This window comes from Sminthopsis crassicaudata, chromosome 3, assembly GCF_048593235.1.
Source record: "Sminthopsis crassicaudata isolate SCR6 chromosome 3, ASM4859323v1, whole genome shotgun sequence".
In the NCBI taxonomy this organism is placed as follows: domain Eukaryota; kingdom Metazoa; phylum Chordata; class Mammalia; order Dasyuromorphia; family Dasyuridae; genus Sminthopsis; species Sminthopsis crassicaudata.
In genome coordinates, this window is record NC_133619.1 from 488,021,093 (window position 1) to 488,035,357 (window position 14,265).

Here is a 14,265-nt window from a genome sequence, read left to right on the forward strand (position 1 = left end):
TTCCAGGATTGTAAGTTTGCAATTATTCTTTACTTCCCAATTTCTTTTGCCCCACATGTGCACACATTTGCCAGACTTCTTAAAAATTCTCACAATATTTCTTATTTATACCCTATAAATGCTCCTTATACAACCATTGGTCTTCATCATCTGTTTCTAAAACTATTGCAGTAGTCTCCTAATTTGTTTTCCACATTTAGATCTATGCACATAAAACTTTGAGGGAATGATCACATTGGAAACGAGATGTTCTGTCTGTTAGTCACTGACAGAAATTCTTCAGTTCTACAATTCGCTTCATATTTTGCCAAAAGAATTGGATCTGGAGCCATAAGATAGAGGTTTGAGTCTTCTCTGCCATATAATTCCTGGAACTTGAACAGGCCACATCTTCTCATTGTCAGTTTATTTTTCTTCAAAGAGGGTGATACTTTCATTACCTTTTTTATGTTTTTGAGGAAAATAATTTTGAAAGATTCAAGTGCTATTGTTTTAAGCTCTTTTCCTTAATTTATTTGTAAATTGTTTTGCTTAAATACTTGTTTATCTTTTTTTTTCTTGTACTTAGATGTCTTTTTCTTTTGTTTTGTAGTCATATTAAATAGAAGCATAAAATGAACTAAACCAATATGACTGATTCAAAAATGCTTTTAAGTGAGTTGTTTTTAAAACACTGTTAAACCTTAGAGTACAATAAAAATTCTAGCTGCTGTGCTTAGTAATCATTCAGCAAACATTATTAATTGCCTACAACATGCCAGGGATTATGCTAGATGCTGAGGATACAAAGATTGCCTTCAAGGTGCTTGTATTCTGTCAGAAAAAGAAAAGGGAGAAGGAACGATAACTTGAACTAAGAAAGATCTTTGGTAGAAAGCAGAGCTTGAGAGCTGAGATATAAAGGAAAGTGGAGATTCTGAGAGCAATGGAATGGTTAGAGAATATTCAGGGAGATGGGTAGTTGTTATAGTTTTCTTCTCTCTCTCTCTTGATAATAGTTTTTTATTTTCAAAATACATGCAAAGATAGTATTCAACATTCATTTGGTTTGTTCTTTGTACTGAAGAGGACTAAAAGGATAGCATATTATTGGCTTCAGTAGTACAGTGTTCAGCTGTGGATGATTATATCAATACAAGTTTGAAAGGCTTTATCACAGGTCTGATACAAATTGCCTGTATTTGGAAAGGAGATATCTAATTTTCTTTATCTTGGGTTCCTTTTGGGCAACTGCTTTGCTCCTAAGAGCATAGCATCTTCTTTGATGGTAGGGTATGCCATGCTAAACAACCCTATGCCAATGTTTGCCATATCTCATAACTATTACCAAAGTTTTTTAGACATCTTGAGAGTTCCCTTATATTCTCACCTCATGTGAATTCTGGCTTGTGTGACATCTCCAAAAACTATTCATTTAGACAAATTTATGTTTGGCATTCAGTGAGGCCAGCTCATCAGAGTTGTGCTGTCTGCAGGATTTGAATGCTTGGCAGTTCCAGTTTGAGAAAGAACCTCAAAGTTCAGCACCATATCTTGCCAAGTGATTTTCAGAATCTTCCTAAGACAATTCAAATGGAAGTGGTTCTCCTCTGGTGCTGGTACATTGTTCAGGTCTTTTGTGAAATATGGGGATAGCCATAATGAAGGCGTAGGAGAGGGAATGCTATTTCTGAATAAAAGGTTACTTTTTTCTAAGAGATAACAGTAAAATTGCCATTTTGACTGCACCATAGTGTGTGAAGGGAAATAATATATAATAAGTCCAAAAAGGCAGATTAGCTGTAGGTCATCTTGGGTATTAAATGCCACAGGAGTTTGCATTTGACCCTAAGGCAACTGAAGCTCAAGAAAGAAAGGGCAAAACATCCCAGTATCTTTGTCAGGAAATCCCAAATTTGATCATCAAAAGTTGGTTCTGCAACAACAAATAAAAAATATTAGTAAATAAATTAGAGGTTACTTTGTACTTTTATTTAATAGTTTGATATTAGTACAGACTTTTTTAGTTAACAGTACAGAGAAAAATCTTATGGTTATATGAGTGAAATTCCTAATTCTGAAAGTTCCTCATTGATGTGAATGTTTTGAATTTTCCTATTTTGAGGAAAATAATTTTGTTTTCATGAATTAATACTGTTAAAGGATTATGAGTAAGCTAGACTTGTCTTTTTCAAACCATTCTTTTAGAACATTTGAAACTATTTAAGGTTATTTTTATAATTAAACATTTTGTATTATACTTAATAAACTTCTAAAATAAAATTGAAAACCAGGGTACTATTTGAGTAAATTTTGAGTTCTTGTGAATAATTTATATAATTAATTGAAAGTATAAGAATGTGTGCAAATTTTTAATGATCAGATTACCAAATGCTAATATGGAGAAGGTAACTTCTCCAGTATATATCTCCTTCTGTCATCATTAATTAGATGGAAATTCCCTATACCTTCCTTTCACATCCCACTGAAGAATCAGCCCAATGCAAATTAATCTGGCTGATTATATCTCAGTCCTTTGGTTCACAGCAGCACAGATACCCAAATTTCTGTGTATCTACCAAGCCAACCCCATCTAGGATCCCATCACAAGAGTATAGGCAAGAGGCAAACAGATAGTTCTTGAAGGTTCATGAATTTCAAAGTTAAATGAATTTGTCTTGAGCCAGATTTATTTATACCAAATTATTATTCTGTATTACATTATCTCAACATTTGAGATGATAATTTTTTTCCATTTATATAGAAAAATCTTGAATAAATGTGAAAAGAGTAAGTTGTCCTAGATATGATGATATTTTATATGTAAGAAAAATATTTTAAAATTTTGTAAGTTTTGTATTTATATGTCTTGCATTTTACTCCGTATTCCTTTCCTGCATATAACAAATAAATTTTTTTTGCTACAAAAGTTTATCCAAAGCAGTTAAAACATTAAAAAACAATCTGACTTATGTAATATTATATCTTCCCACCTGTATAAAATTGGGGATTGGGGGAAGATAATCTTAAATTTCTATAAACAAGTATTGTGTGCTAAGTACTTGAGATGGAAAAGTAAAGTATAATTCCCTGTCCTTGCAGATAAAAGCAACTAGTTATGCACACATGCACACACAATATCTATCTCTTTTCCTCCTTCTTTTCCTTCCATCTCTCTCTTCCCACCAAAGGCTAGGTATTAACATCTATTGAGACAGGAAGAAGGAACCAGGAATTACAAAAGAAGATGGATATAATCAAAATATAGATGGATTGGGGTTGGGGAAATGGATACAGAAGTAAAGATTTAAGTGTCTGAGATCATTGGGAAAGACCTGGAATAGGCGGGTGAGTTGAATCTTGAAGAAAGTCAGGGAAATTTAAGTCATAGGTGGAAGGGAGACCATTCCTAGTATGAAGGCTAAGAGTAGTACCAAGGTATGAAAATTGTAAATAGAGTGTAATGTTGGAGAAAATACAAGCAGGCCAGCATTCATGTGATGAAGATATGGAGAAAAAAAGGAAACTACAAGAATTCATATCGGTTCTTTTGGAGCCAAACTTCTTGTTTATTATTTCACAGCTTTTTCATGTTCAGTTTTTTAAATGGTGGCTGTTCTTTCTATTTAACTTTTTCTGTTACATTTATATACCAGAGTTTATTTTGCTATGCCCCAGTTGATAGGCATATACTTTGTTTCCATTTCCTTGCTACCATAAAAAATGCTACCATAAATATTTTGGTGATTATGGAATCTTTCTGTTAATGAGTTTCTTAAAGTATATTAACATTCAATTTGGAATAAGGGGTTATAAACATTTTTAGTAGTTTATTTACATGATTTGAATGAATTATTCTATTAATTAATTTACAACTCCACCAATAATATATTAATGTAGCTCTTTTCGACCGTTCCTCCAAGATCAAGTATTTTTCTGTACTATCAGTTTGCCAAATGTGAAGTAAAATCTCTGAATTTGTTTTACATTGTTTTATTAATGATTTGAAGCATCTTTATGTTGTTAATTAGTTTGGACTTCTTTTAAAAAGTGTTATTTTCTTTGATCATTTCATTATTAGGAAAAGACTTGGATTTATGTATGTTATCTGTCTTGTTATGAGAAAGGCTTGTTCCTTGAGGTGTTGGGTTTTGTTTTGTTTTGGTTTGGTTTGGTTTTTTAGTTGACTATTATATAATTGGGATTTAAATGTCACGATTGCAAAAAAAACTATTAGTAGTTAAGGTAAGTTTAATGAATCTGGTCACAAAGATGAATATTTTTTAAAAAAACTTTTCATTCAGGGTAGTAGGATAGTTTTCAATGACAAGGGCAATTTGATTGCATGGTATATGACCTTTTCTGGAAGTGATGAACACTAGTCTATCATATACCACTGGGACCATATATTTAGCACCAGTTCTAGTCTTAAGGAATTTTACAAAGGAAATAGACTGTTAATTGATGAAAAGCTAATTTTAGAATTATTACTTGTCATTTTTCTTGGTTTCTCTTTTTGAGATGAATTAAAAAGTAATCATTGCTTTCCTGGGTAATAGATTTTTTCATCTTACTCTCCCAACTTGCTGTCTTAGGTTAGGTTACTAAATTAATTCGTAGGAATTATTTAAATCACTTTAATATAAATTAGAAATTCATTTAAAATAATATTTCTGGGCCTATTTAAATATGAAGGTAAAATAAAAGGAATGGGACTTGAAAGAACTTTAGGAAATCATCTGGCCCTTTCTGTTACTCTTATGATTTGACAAAAAAAAATTATATTCAAGATGAATGTGGTTGAATCTTAAAGCTGATTAAAGAAGAAATATGATGTAACTTTAAATATCGGAGAGAAAAATTTACTGAAGAATTTCTGGTAAGCTTTTTCTGAGTTTCTCTTTTGTGCAGAGCATGATGCTGAGAATAATGGAGTAAGACTGAAGTTTGTATCATAACAATGTTTTTAAAAATTCTAGTTGCTGATTCTAGTTCTTTTGAATTGAGTAAACTGACCACACAATTTTTATTGAATTAACCATTATCTCTTGACCACCATACACAATTGATGAGATAATTTTAAAATGAATATTTTCTAGATCTTATGAGGCGCCAGGAAGAATTGAGACGTTTGGAAGAACTTCGAAATCAAGAGCTTCAGAAACGCAAGCAAATACAGTTGAGGTAAATGGTGATCTTTTTTAAAAACAATAAATTCTTACTTTAGTATAATGTTTGAATTATATAAAATCTGCTTGCAAAATTTGGAGAAAGTAATGGTTCAGTGGATAAAGGAATTGTGTTGATAGAAGTGACAGCTACTCTTTAATTTGCTAGCTTAAAAGAAATGAAAAATAAACGATAAGAATGAAATTTTCAACATCTATTCATATTTACAAATTGAGTAATTTCCAAAATCTTTGAATTAAGGATGTAAAACTGAAGACTTCAAAATACCATAGGAACATTGCTTTTTAATATCACCACATTATTTATTTGAAAGATTTAAAGAGATTTGAACATTTTAGCTTTGCAAAGAAAGTGGGAAAGATTACATTTGGTTGAATTTAATACACATTTCTTTTTAATGTGACAGAAATAAGTAATTCATGTTCCCTGATATCACTGTATTCTAGAAGTTTCCACTGGCAGCTGTGATTTAAGATTAAATATATTAAGTACAACTGGTGATGGGAAAAATGTTTTGAGAGATAAGGAAGAGATTACTTCAGTCTTAGAGGAAAGTGAGAAGTGATTTTTTTTTTTTTTTTTAAGAGAAAGAAAGGAAGTACTTAAGCTAAGGCATAAAGGTATGGAAAGTACAGCTCTTGTTTATTTCATTTTGGTACGTGTGAAGTTCTTAGAGTATCAAGATGAAAGATTAGTCTCAATGTAACCTTAAGCTACATTTGCTTGCTATATTTACTTTAGATTACTGTGTTGCTATGTGAGAATTCTTTCACTTTATCTTCTAGGACCCTTGAGTCTTTTTCTATCTGTTCTCTCATTCATGTCATGTACTATAAAATACTTGAAAAATTATTTTAATAACTGGTTGATGACTTCCATATGCTCATTATGTAGATAATCCAATTTTTTACCTCTTGAGTAGAAAGCAAATTTGACACATATTTGGTGGAAATTTTAAGTTGATTGCTATTATAATAGAAGAATTATGCATCTGATTGCAGAATTATTATTATTTGAGTGATTTTCTTTACCTGATGTGATAGTCCTTACCATTTACATTAGTGGCCCTAGTCCAATACCTTTCTACTTTCTTTTTTAAATGGTACCGTTTTGTCATTTGTAGGGATGATAACATTAGATATCAACTAGCATAAATATACATATAATAACTTTAAAAAATCATATGATAATATCAATAGGTGCCAGTGACAAAAGAAAACATTTTTTTTCCCCCTAAAAACCTGAAAAACCAAAAACCTAGAAAAGGACTATTTAAAATTATCAAAGTCAAATATCTCAAGGCCAAGAATTAATATTCTTTGGAATGGAAAAAACACTGTTTCCAATTCAAATAACTGAGGAAAAACATTTGCTTTCTTTTTATTTTCCATACAACTAGAACTCCCAGCTAGTTGATAATGGGAAAAAGAGGAATGATGTGGAAAATATAGCATAAATTTTAGAAATTGATTGTATTTTAGATATGAGGGAGAGGGAATAGTAACAATAATACATTTGTTGTGAGTATTGGGGAATGAATGGTGATGGTAACAAAATAGAGGTTTTTGAGCAATTGAGAATATGGGTATGTTCTCCATTCAATTGTGGTAAAGTCATTTTCCTTAAAAGTAGAGAATCTATAAGTAGATTGTTATAGTTTCTTTGAGTGATCAGAATAAATACATGCGTGCCAAGTAATAGACTTGCATTGCTACAAAATAGAGCAATAAAATGAAAGTTAAATTATGAAATGGAATTCACACTATTAAGAGATTAATATGTTAATCCCTTTAGACATGAAGAAGAACATCGTCGTCGTGAAGAAGAGATGATACGTCATAGAGAACAAGAGGAACTTCGAAGACAACAGGAAGGATTTAAACCAAACTACTTGGAAAATGTAAGTAGAATACTAGTTAATTAAAAATGGTAATCTTCAACAAACAGAAGGATATACTTGAATTCCTGTTCTATTTCTTGATGGGTTTTTTCTTTATAGTTAGAGGAAGATTTTCTTTTCAGTGTTCTTATCAATGAAAATACTTGTCTGAAAGTGGTGTACCTGTGTCCTGTATTATACATTGCTTTTTGTACTAGTTGAATTTATATCGTTTTACTGATTACTACTATAATTAATGTAACCTTTATGTAATTGTGCAGAGACACTTTCTTCTGTCTGCTTTGTCTATTAATAGACATAACAAGGATGAAAAACCTTTTTTGGCTGTTCTGCTTATCAATTTTTGCAGGTTTTTCTGTTGCAAAATTTATATGAATTTAAAGACATTAAATACATTGTTTTATATATTGGCTCCTTCAAACTACTACTTATTTTAAAAATGAAATTATTCCATACATTGCTAATTTGATAGAAATAGATTTCAGAAGTTTTAAATTAAAGTAATGGCTATATTATAGCTTGAAGAATTTGCTAATAGACTAAATTTAAAGATAGCATAGGGTTCTTTTTGGCTAAATATATATATAGTATATATCTTAACAGTTCAGCTTTTTTTCAAATCCTTATTATTCAGCTTGTGTTAACATTTTGATATTTTTTCAGGTTTTTTATTTTTAAAATAGATAGCATCTATAAAAAGCTTTTAAATAGATAATTTGTTAGGTTTTTAAATGTTTTTCTTTTTAGTACTGGTAAGAACAAAACAAATATGTATAATTATGTGGTTACTTTAAAAAATTTTAAATAAAAGTAAAGATATTACATGAACTAGGAAAACTACTTTTTTGCTAATTTGAAAAAATTACATTTTGGAAAAGTGAGTCAAAAAAATTGAGTCAAACTTTCTAAAATAATGAGCAATAAACCACTTTAAATTTGGAGTGATATATGTTATATGTCATTTTATCTTTGTGTTTTTCTTGAATCCTTAAGGAATTTCAGACATGGTAACCTCAGTTAAGTGTGTCTTTATTTACATTAAGTGATAGTTTTGAGGGTATTGTTCAGCAGTTAGAAAGGATGCCAAAGCAGTATTTGAATGTTGTGTAAAAATAGAAAGCTTTGAATTAATGTTAATTTATTGAGCTTTAACCTAGCTCATTGTATTATGATTTTAAGCTAGTCTAAAATTTTCAAAATAATTGCATACTTAAATTTTTTTCCTAATGTTAAGTGTTTGCAAATAATACCTCATTTCAAATGCAGTAGCATTCTAGTGTTTTTTTGCTAAAACAATATAGTGAAGTGAGGAAATACACTTTACATATATTAAGATTGAAAATAAATTACTCTGAAGTATTAAAATATAGTAACTTAAAATTTAAAAAATCTAACATTTCATTGACTATCACTTGTTTAAAAAAAAAAAAAGGAAATTTCTCAATGTACACATTTAAAAGTGATTCTCTTCTAGAGATCATTCAGTTTACTGGTTTGCATATTAGCATATATATGCCTTGAATAGCATGTACACTCATAAAAACAGACTTTCAGAAACATGTTCATTTTTGTCCTCATTCATTTTCTTAGATAAAATAATTTCATTTGTGAGTGTACATATAAATACTCAAATCATGCATATTCAGTAATTGAAATGTATGAAATACATTCCCATTAGTATTTTTTAATACTAAGTTTTTTGACTAAAACTATTTTCTGTAGGGTGTAATTACAATTTAATTTTAATGGCATGTTATGATATTAGAATTAACAAGAAATAATCATTAATTTTTTTCTGTGTTATTAAGAGTGAATATTTAATTGCATGTGTATCATTTTGGTGACTTTTTCCTTTTGTCTGGTGCCACTGTCTTTTGCCATAGCTAACAATAATTTGTAGAACTTCCAAATTTCTTACCAAAAAAAAAAAGTATAGTTAAAAATTTTTTATATCTTCTGTTGTCTTGTTAGAGGAAAAGAATTGCAAAGAATTTTGAAAGCTTTTGTTATTTAAAAGTGAGAAAATAGGCCTTCATGTGTTATCTTAATTTCTTCATTGTTTAGTTTTAAAAGGAGAGGAACCAAATGGTAAGTTCTCAGATTGAGTTAAAACCTTCAGGGTTAGTTGTTTTGTTTTTTAATATGATAAGCCGCTTTCCCTTTTTAAAAAGCTCATAACTTATTCCTATTGTAAAGTAGGACTTTGTATTTTTATTAGTACTTTGTGGTGCAGAAATGTCTATAGATTATGTTAATTGTGGTTTTAAACTTTCTTCACTGCTATAGGCTTTTCAAAAAATACAGAAGTAACTGAAACCTAATTTCTTACAGGCACCATCCATCTTTGACTTGCTTAGTTTTTTCCTTTTGAGGTAATGAGGGACAGTAGAAAACTCACATTTTATTCTTAACAAAAATTTTTTTTAGTGACCTCCAGTGTTTGTTCTTGAGTAAAGCCAATGTTTGATGTTTCTCAGTGACATTGTTTTGAAAGGTGGTCACAAATATTTTGAAGATTAATGAATGAGGTCTCAAAGATAAGTTAAGACTTTGTTTTACTCACTAAGTTATAATAGATTTTTAAAAGTTTTCTTATGATCCAGGGGAAATGTCCAAAGTTTTATTTCTTGAATGTAAACATCTTTAAGGAATTATATGTAAAACATTTTCTCAATTTCTCTTGGACAAAAAAAAAATAATCTAGTTTTCATGGCATTCTGATCAGAATTTTTTCCTTATTTCATGTTATCTGACAATTTTTCACCACAGTAATGAGTGAATTGAGTTGGATTTGTAATTAGATTTTATTAGGTTATGTAATTTGCTCATTTTGCAGAAATACAGACATTCTGTAAGCGTAAGGTCTCTTAAAGAATCGCTTCCTATGTTAATCTTGTGATGTACTAGCTATATTATATGTTTATTTATGTATACTTTGTGTGCTTGAAGCATTGAACTTATTTGCAAAGTGGGGGTGTTAGGGTGGGAAAGGATGAATTATGGGAGAACATTATATGGGAAAAAGAAGGCATTTCATTCCTAGGAAATGAGTATTATATAATGCCTTTTTATTTGGCAAAAGTAATGTTCACAAAAGCCATATTAACAATAAAGATAATAGTCTTGTAAATTCTTAGCATTTTTATATTACATGTCAGAATTATATGGATGGAGCTATCGTGCTTCAATTATAAGGGGGTGGAGGGAAATAAAGATAGTTTATTTTTGACATGATAAAAACTTATGATGGAGATATTTCTTATCATTTGTTTTTCAGTAGTGAAGAGAATATTAACTCATCTTCAATTTACAATTGCCTATATTTTAAAAAGTCAAATTTCTAGCCCTATTTGTGTTAAGAAATCTAAAACTTTTTCTTAGTAGCCATATACTACTCATCATAAATCAAATATTACTTCATCTGAAATTATATTTTGAAAAAATTACTATATTTCTTTATGTGACCAGTTTACACTTTATGTTGATAACTATATAACTATTTATAATTTAGAATCTTAGCAGTGGTCATCTTGGGAGAAAATTTGTTTAAACCTTCTGGCAGAAAAATAATCTTTTATGTTCTATTAAGTCATAGAAGGTTCTCAAAAGCTAATTAACTATAAGCAGGAATGAGTTGTACCTTTTTATTCTGCATTGTTAATTATTGCTTAGATAACTGTTGTTAGAGTTGTTAATTCTTCAATAATCTGATTTCATTGCTTCTGGCACAATTTCTCATCAACCCCATCTTGAGAAATTTCACTGTTCCTCTACCACTCATTCCCATAAAAATCCATCTCTTTATAGTTGATTCTTTTGGATTAGTGGAGTCTCTCAAATGATGGTGATCATGGAACAAAAGAGAATATAATTCTAATTTAGGGCCAGTATTTTTCTAAGGTTTTTTGTTGTCATACTTCAAATAGGCTTTGAGAACTCAATCTCTTCATCATTGGAAAAGAGTCGGTGTGTTAGAAATGTACAAAATTTTTAAGTTCACTTTATCAAAAATTTTGAGGGTTATATATTAACTATGAAATATTTAATATGCATACACCTTGATGCTATAAAAGTTTAGTTAAGGGTAAGTACTTTTTTGATGGATTGATGACTTATATATGAAACCAATTACTGGAGCAATTTTCCTTTGAATTTTTGACTGGAAAAATTTAAAAGGGATAGTTGTTGAGACAAATAACAATTTGATTTCAGATGTAATTTGCTAAAAACTATTTTTAAGAACATCTTCACCTTTAGTTTTCATACATTTTATAACTTTTGAGAGTTGAGGACATTGGTAAAGCATGGTATTTAGACCATTAGAATTGTTGTGTCAAAACTATTTTTAAAACTTTTTAACTAATAATTTATTATGAGTTTCTTGCTCAATTTTATAATTTTTGGAAATTAACTTTAGTCATACATCTAAAATTTCAAAGTAGTTCTTGGAAATGAGATCAAAATGAGAAGTTGCGCACCGAGTTTTAGTTGTTATTGTAAATTAGTACCAACCTTCTTGTCATAATAGTCAGTGGGGATCCCAAGACTCTAGTCAAATGGCATTGCTGCAAGTTGATTTTTTTTTTGGGGGGGGCAGACAGGGTAGAAAAATAACTATGATGATTTAATAGTTGATTTATTGCTTTGAATGAATGGTTTTGTTCCTATGATCCCTCAGCCCCCTAGAAAGTGTTCTTTTTCTTGATGTACTGCTAAGTGTGTGTATATGTATTATATGTGTGTATATATAAAAGATACATATATATATATATACATATATATACACACATGCACATAGAATTCTTACAAAACAATTTGATCTCTCATAAAATGGCTTGTATTTCTTAATGATTTTTTTTAAAGAAAAAAATCAGTATATTTAAATCCAAAATAATGAGTCAAAATAAATCCCCCCCTCCCAAAAAAAATCAAATTTTTACTGGTACACTGTGTTACTAATTTTTGAAATTCTAAATGATGTCATCTGTCTAATTATATACGTTAACATAAACAGGATTTTTATTTAGTCTTAACAGGAGCTGAGAGAAAAGGACTTCTTTGACACAATAATTACCTCCTTTCAGGCAAGCGATGAATCATCAAATTTGTGAGAGAGCTGTATTTGTTCTTATGGTCAGCAGTGATCCTAACCTCTCTTAGTTTAGATTGGGCAATATTGTTGAAGAATGCATAGACCTTTATATTTGTGACTTTATTTGCTTAAAGTGTATGATTTCAAAACACCAAAAATGCCTTTTTTCCTTATCTTTCTGGTGGTTCTGGTAATTTATTCAACTAATCCTAACTTCATACTAAGTTCTACATATTTGGGATGTAGGAAAACAAATGAATGGTCCCTGGAGATTGTGGGCTCATCACTAGAGAAGTAGATCTAAGAATATTTAAATTTTGGGAATGTTAATTAACAAATTTGTTAAATGAAGGATGTGTACATTGAAGAATAGGAAACTTTAGTTTGATTCAGGACTTAGTGATGAATTTGGGGACAGTTGGAAAGAAACCAAATGGCAACAATGGAAAATGTTCATTCTTTATATGATGTAGTAGAAAAAAACTCTAGTTAGAAGTCATTAGCTTCTACCTTTCTATTTGACTTGAGCTAGTGATTTAATGTCTCCTATTTTTCTTTAATCATTTTGTAAAATGAGATGGTAAGAATAAATCATCTGTTTCATTTTAGATTTGAATTTTCTTAATCCTATTAAATAATGAACCAAATCTCACCTTGATAAGAAAATTAAAGGGGTATAATTTCCATAGATATGGCAGGTACACATAGTGCATAAGGAATAATGTACCATTGGAGCACCTTGAAGTAGATGAATAAAGGAGAATGAATAATAATGTAGACATAAGCTAATTTTAAAAATTTAAATGGGTTTCTTAAAAGTTTCCTAAGTTCTTATAAGTGGCAGCCAGGATAGATGATGATGCTGATTAATTTTTTAATGGTATTTTAAAATTATCCATTTGATCCTCATGGTAAAAATCTTTAAGGGTTAATTACTTGACCTCAGAAGATGTGATTATATTAACTTCTGAACTTTGGAAAGAAATTTATAACAGAAAAACAAAGGCATAATCCTTACACACTCCATCTCTCATTCTGCTTCTAAACTTTTACCTTATTTGGTCAGAATTTTCTCTTCCTCTTCCCCATGCTAGGCAGAGATAACATTAAACAATATTTATAAAAATCTTACTTTGAGGCTATTCCCTTGGTCATTTAAATAAAATCTATTGCACTTTTGCAGTTGGGGGTTATTTTTTTTTTTTTTTTTTTTTTTTTTTGTACTACATATATGTCTTGCAGGCTTTAGAAAAGGATCAGGAAGTCCGCATACTATAGCATAAAGAATGCTGTATGTAGTTGGACTCGGGCAGGAGAGATTTGTGTCTACTGACATGTCATTGCTTTGTGACCATAGATATGTCAAATAATCACTTAACTGTTTTTCAATTGTGTCATCTATAAAATGAGATAATAACCAGTCAACTATCTAGCTCATACTTTGTGTTAGGTACTGTTAGGTATTTGGGATGCATTTATAAAGAATGGCATAATCTGTGTTCTTATAGAGCTTGAGAAAATAGATAAAACTCCTTGTAAAACTTGAAGTCATATAGGTCAGTTAGATATTAAAAATTGGTGAATATATTTCTGGACCAAATGGATCGAGATTGTTTGGAGCTATATTTTAAGACATACCAGCAGATCTAAAGGATAGATAATAAATTTATGATATTTTACTTGAAAACAATGGTTTCATTAAAAGTTTCTTGATTTGTAACTTGACTATAAAACTAGAGCACAGAGAGTAACTTTTTCAACAAATTGAAAATGGTGTGATTAGTATATTAGCTTTTTTTAATCGAATAATTTAGAAGACCCTTTTTATCTCTTTAAATATGCCAGGAAATTAATTAAAATGCCTGCTATAATAAAAGGTGTCTATTGTTTTCTATTTAAATTTGTCAGGAAATTAAAATGCCTATTATAATAAAAAGTATCTAGAATTTTAAAAATCAAGGTAGAGAGCCTGATCAGAAACATTTGTGTATTTGTTAAATTGAGGTATTAGCTAATTAGGAACAAATTAGCTAAATAGGAACAAATTTGGGGTAGCTAGAGTAGTTGAAGAGATTTCATGAAAATGATTTTATACATCAAACTA

General features: G+C 29.7%; 1 protein-coding gene across 1 annotated transcript in view; it reads left to right on the forward strand.

Annotated features, from left to right (window-relative positions):
* The window catches only part of PSPC1 (paraspeckle component 1), a 56,093-nt gene that overhangs the window by 23,989 nt on the left and 17,839 nt on the right, over positions 1-14,265 (forward strand). The window contains exons 5-6 of the mRNA XM_074303717.1: positions 5,079-5,163; positions 6,964-7,069. Of these exons, the coding sequence (XP_074159818.1) occupies positions 5,079-5,163; positions 6,964-7,069 (191 nt within the window). The remainder of the gene's footprint in view (positions 1-5,078; positions 5,164-6,963; positions 7,070-14,265) is intronic.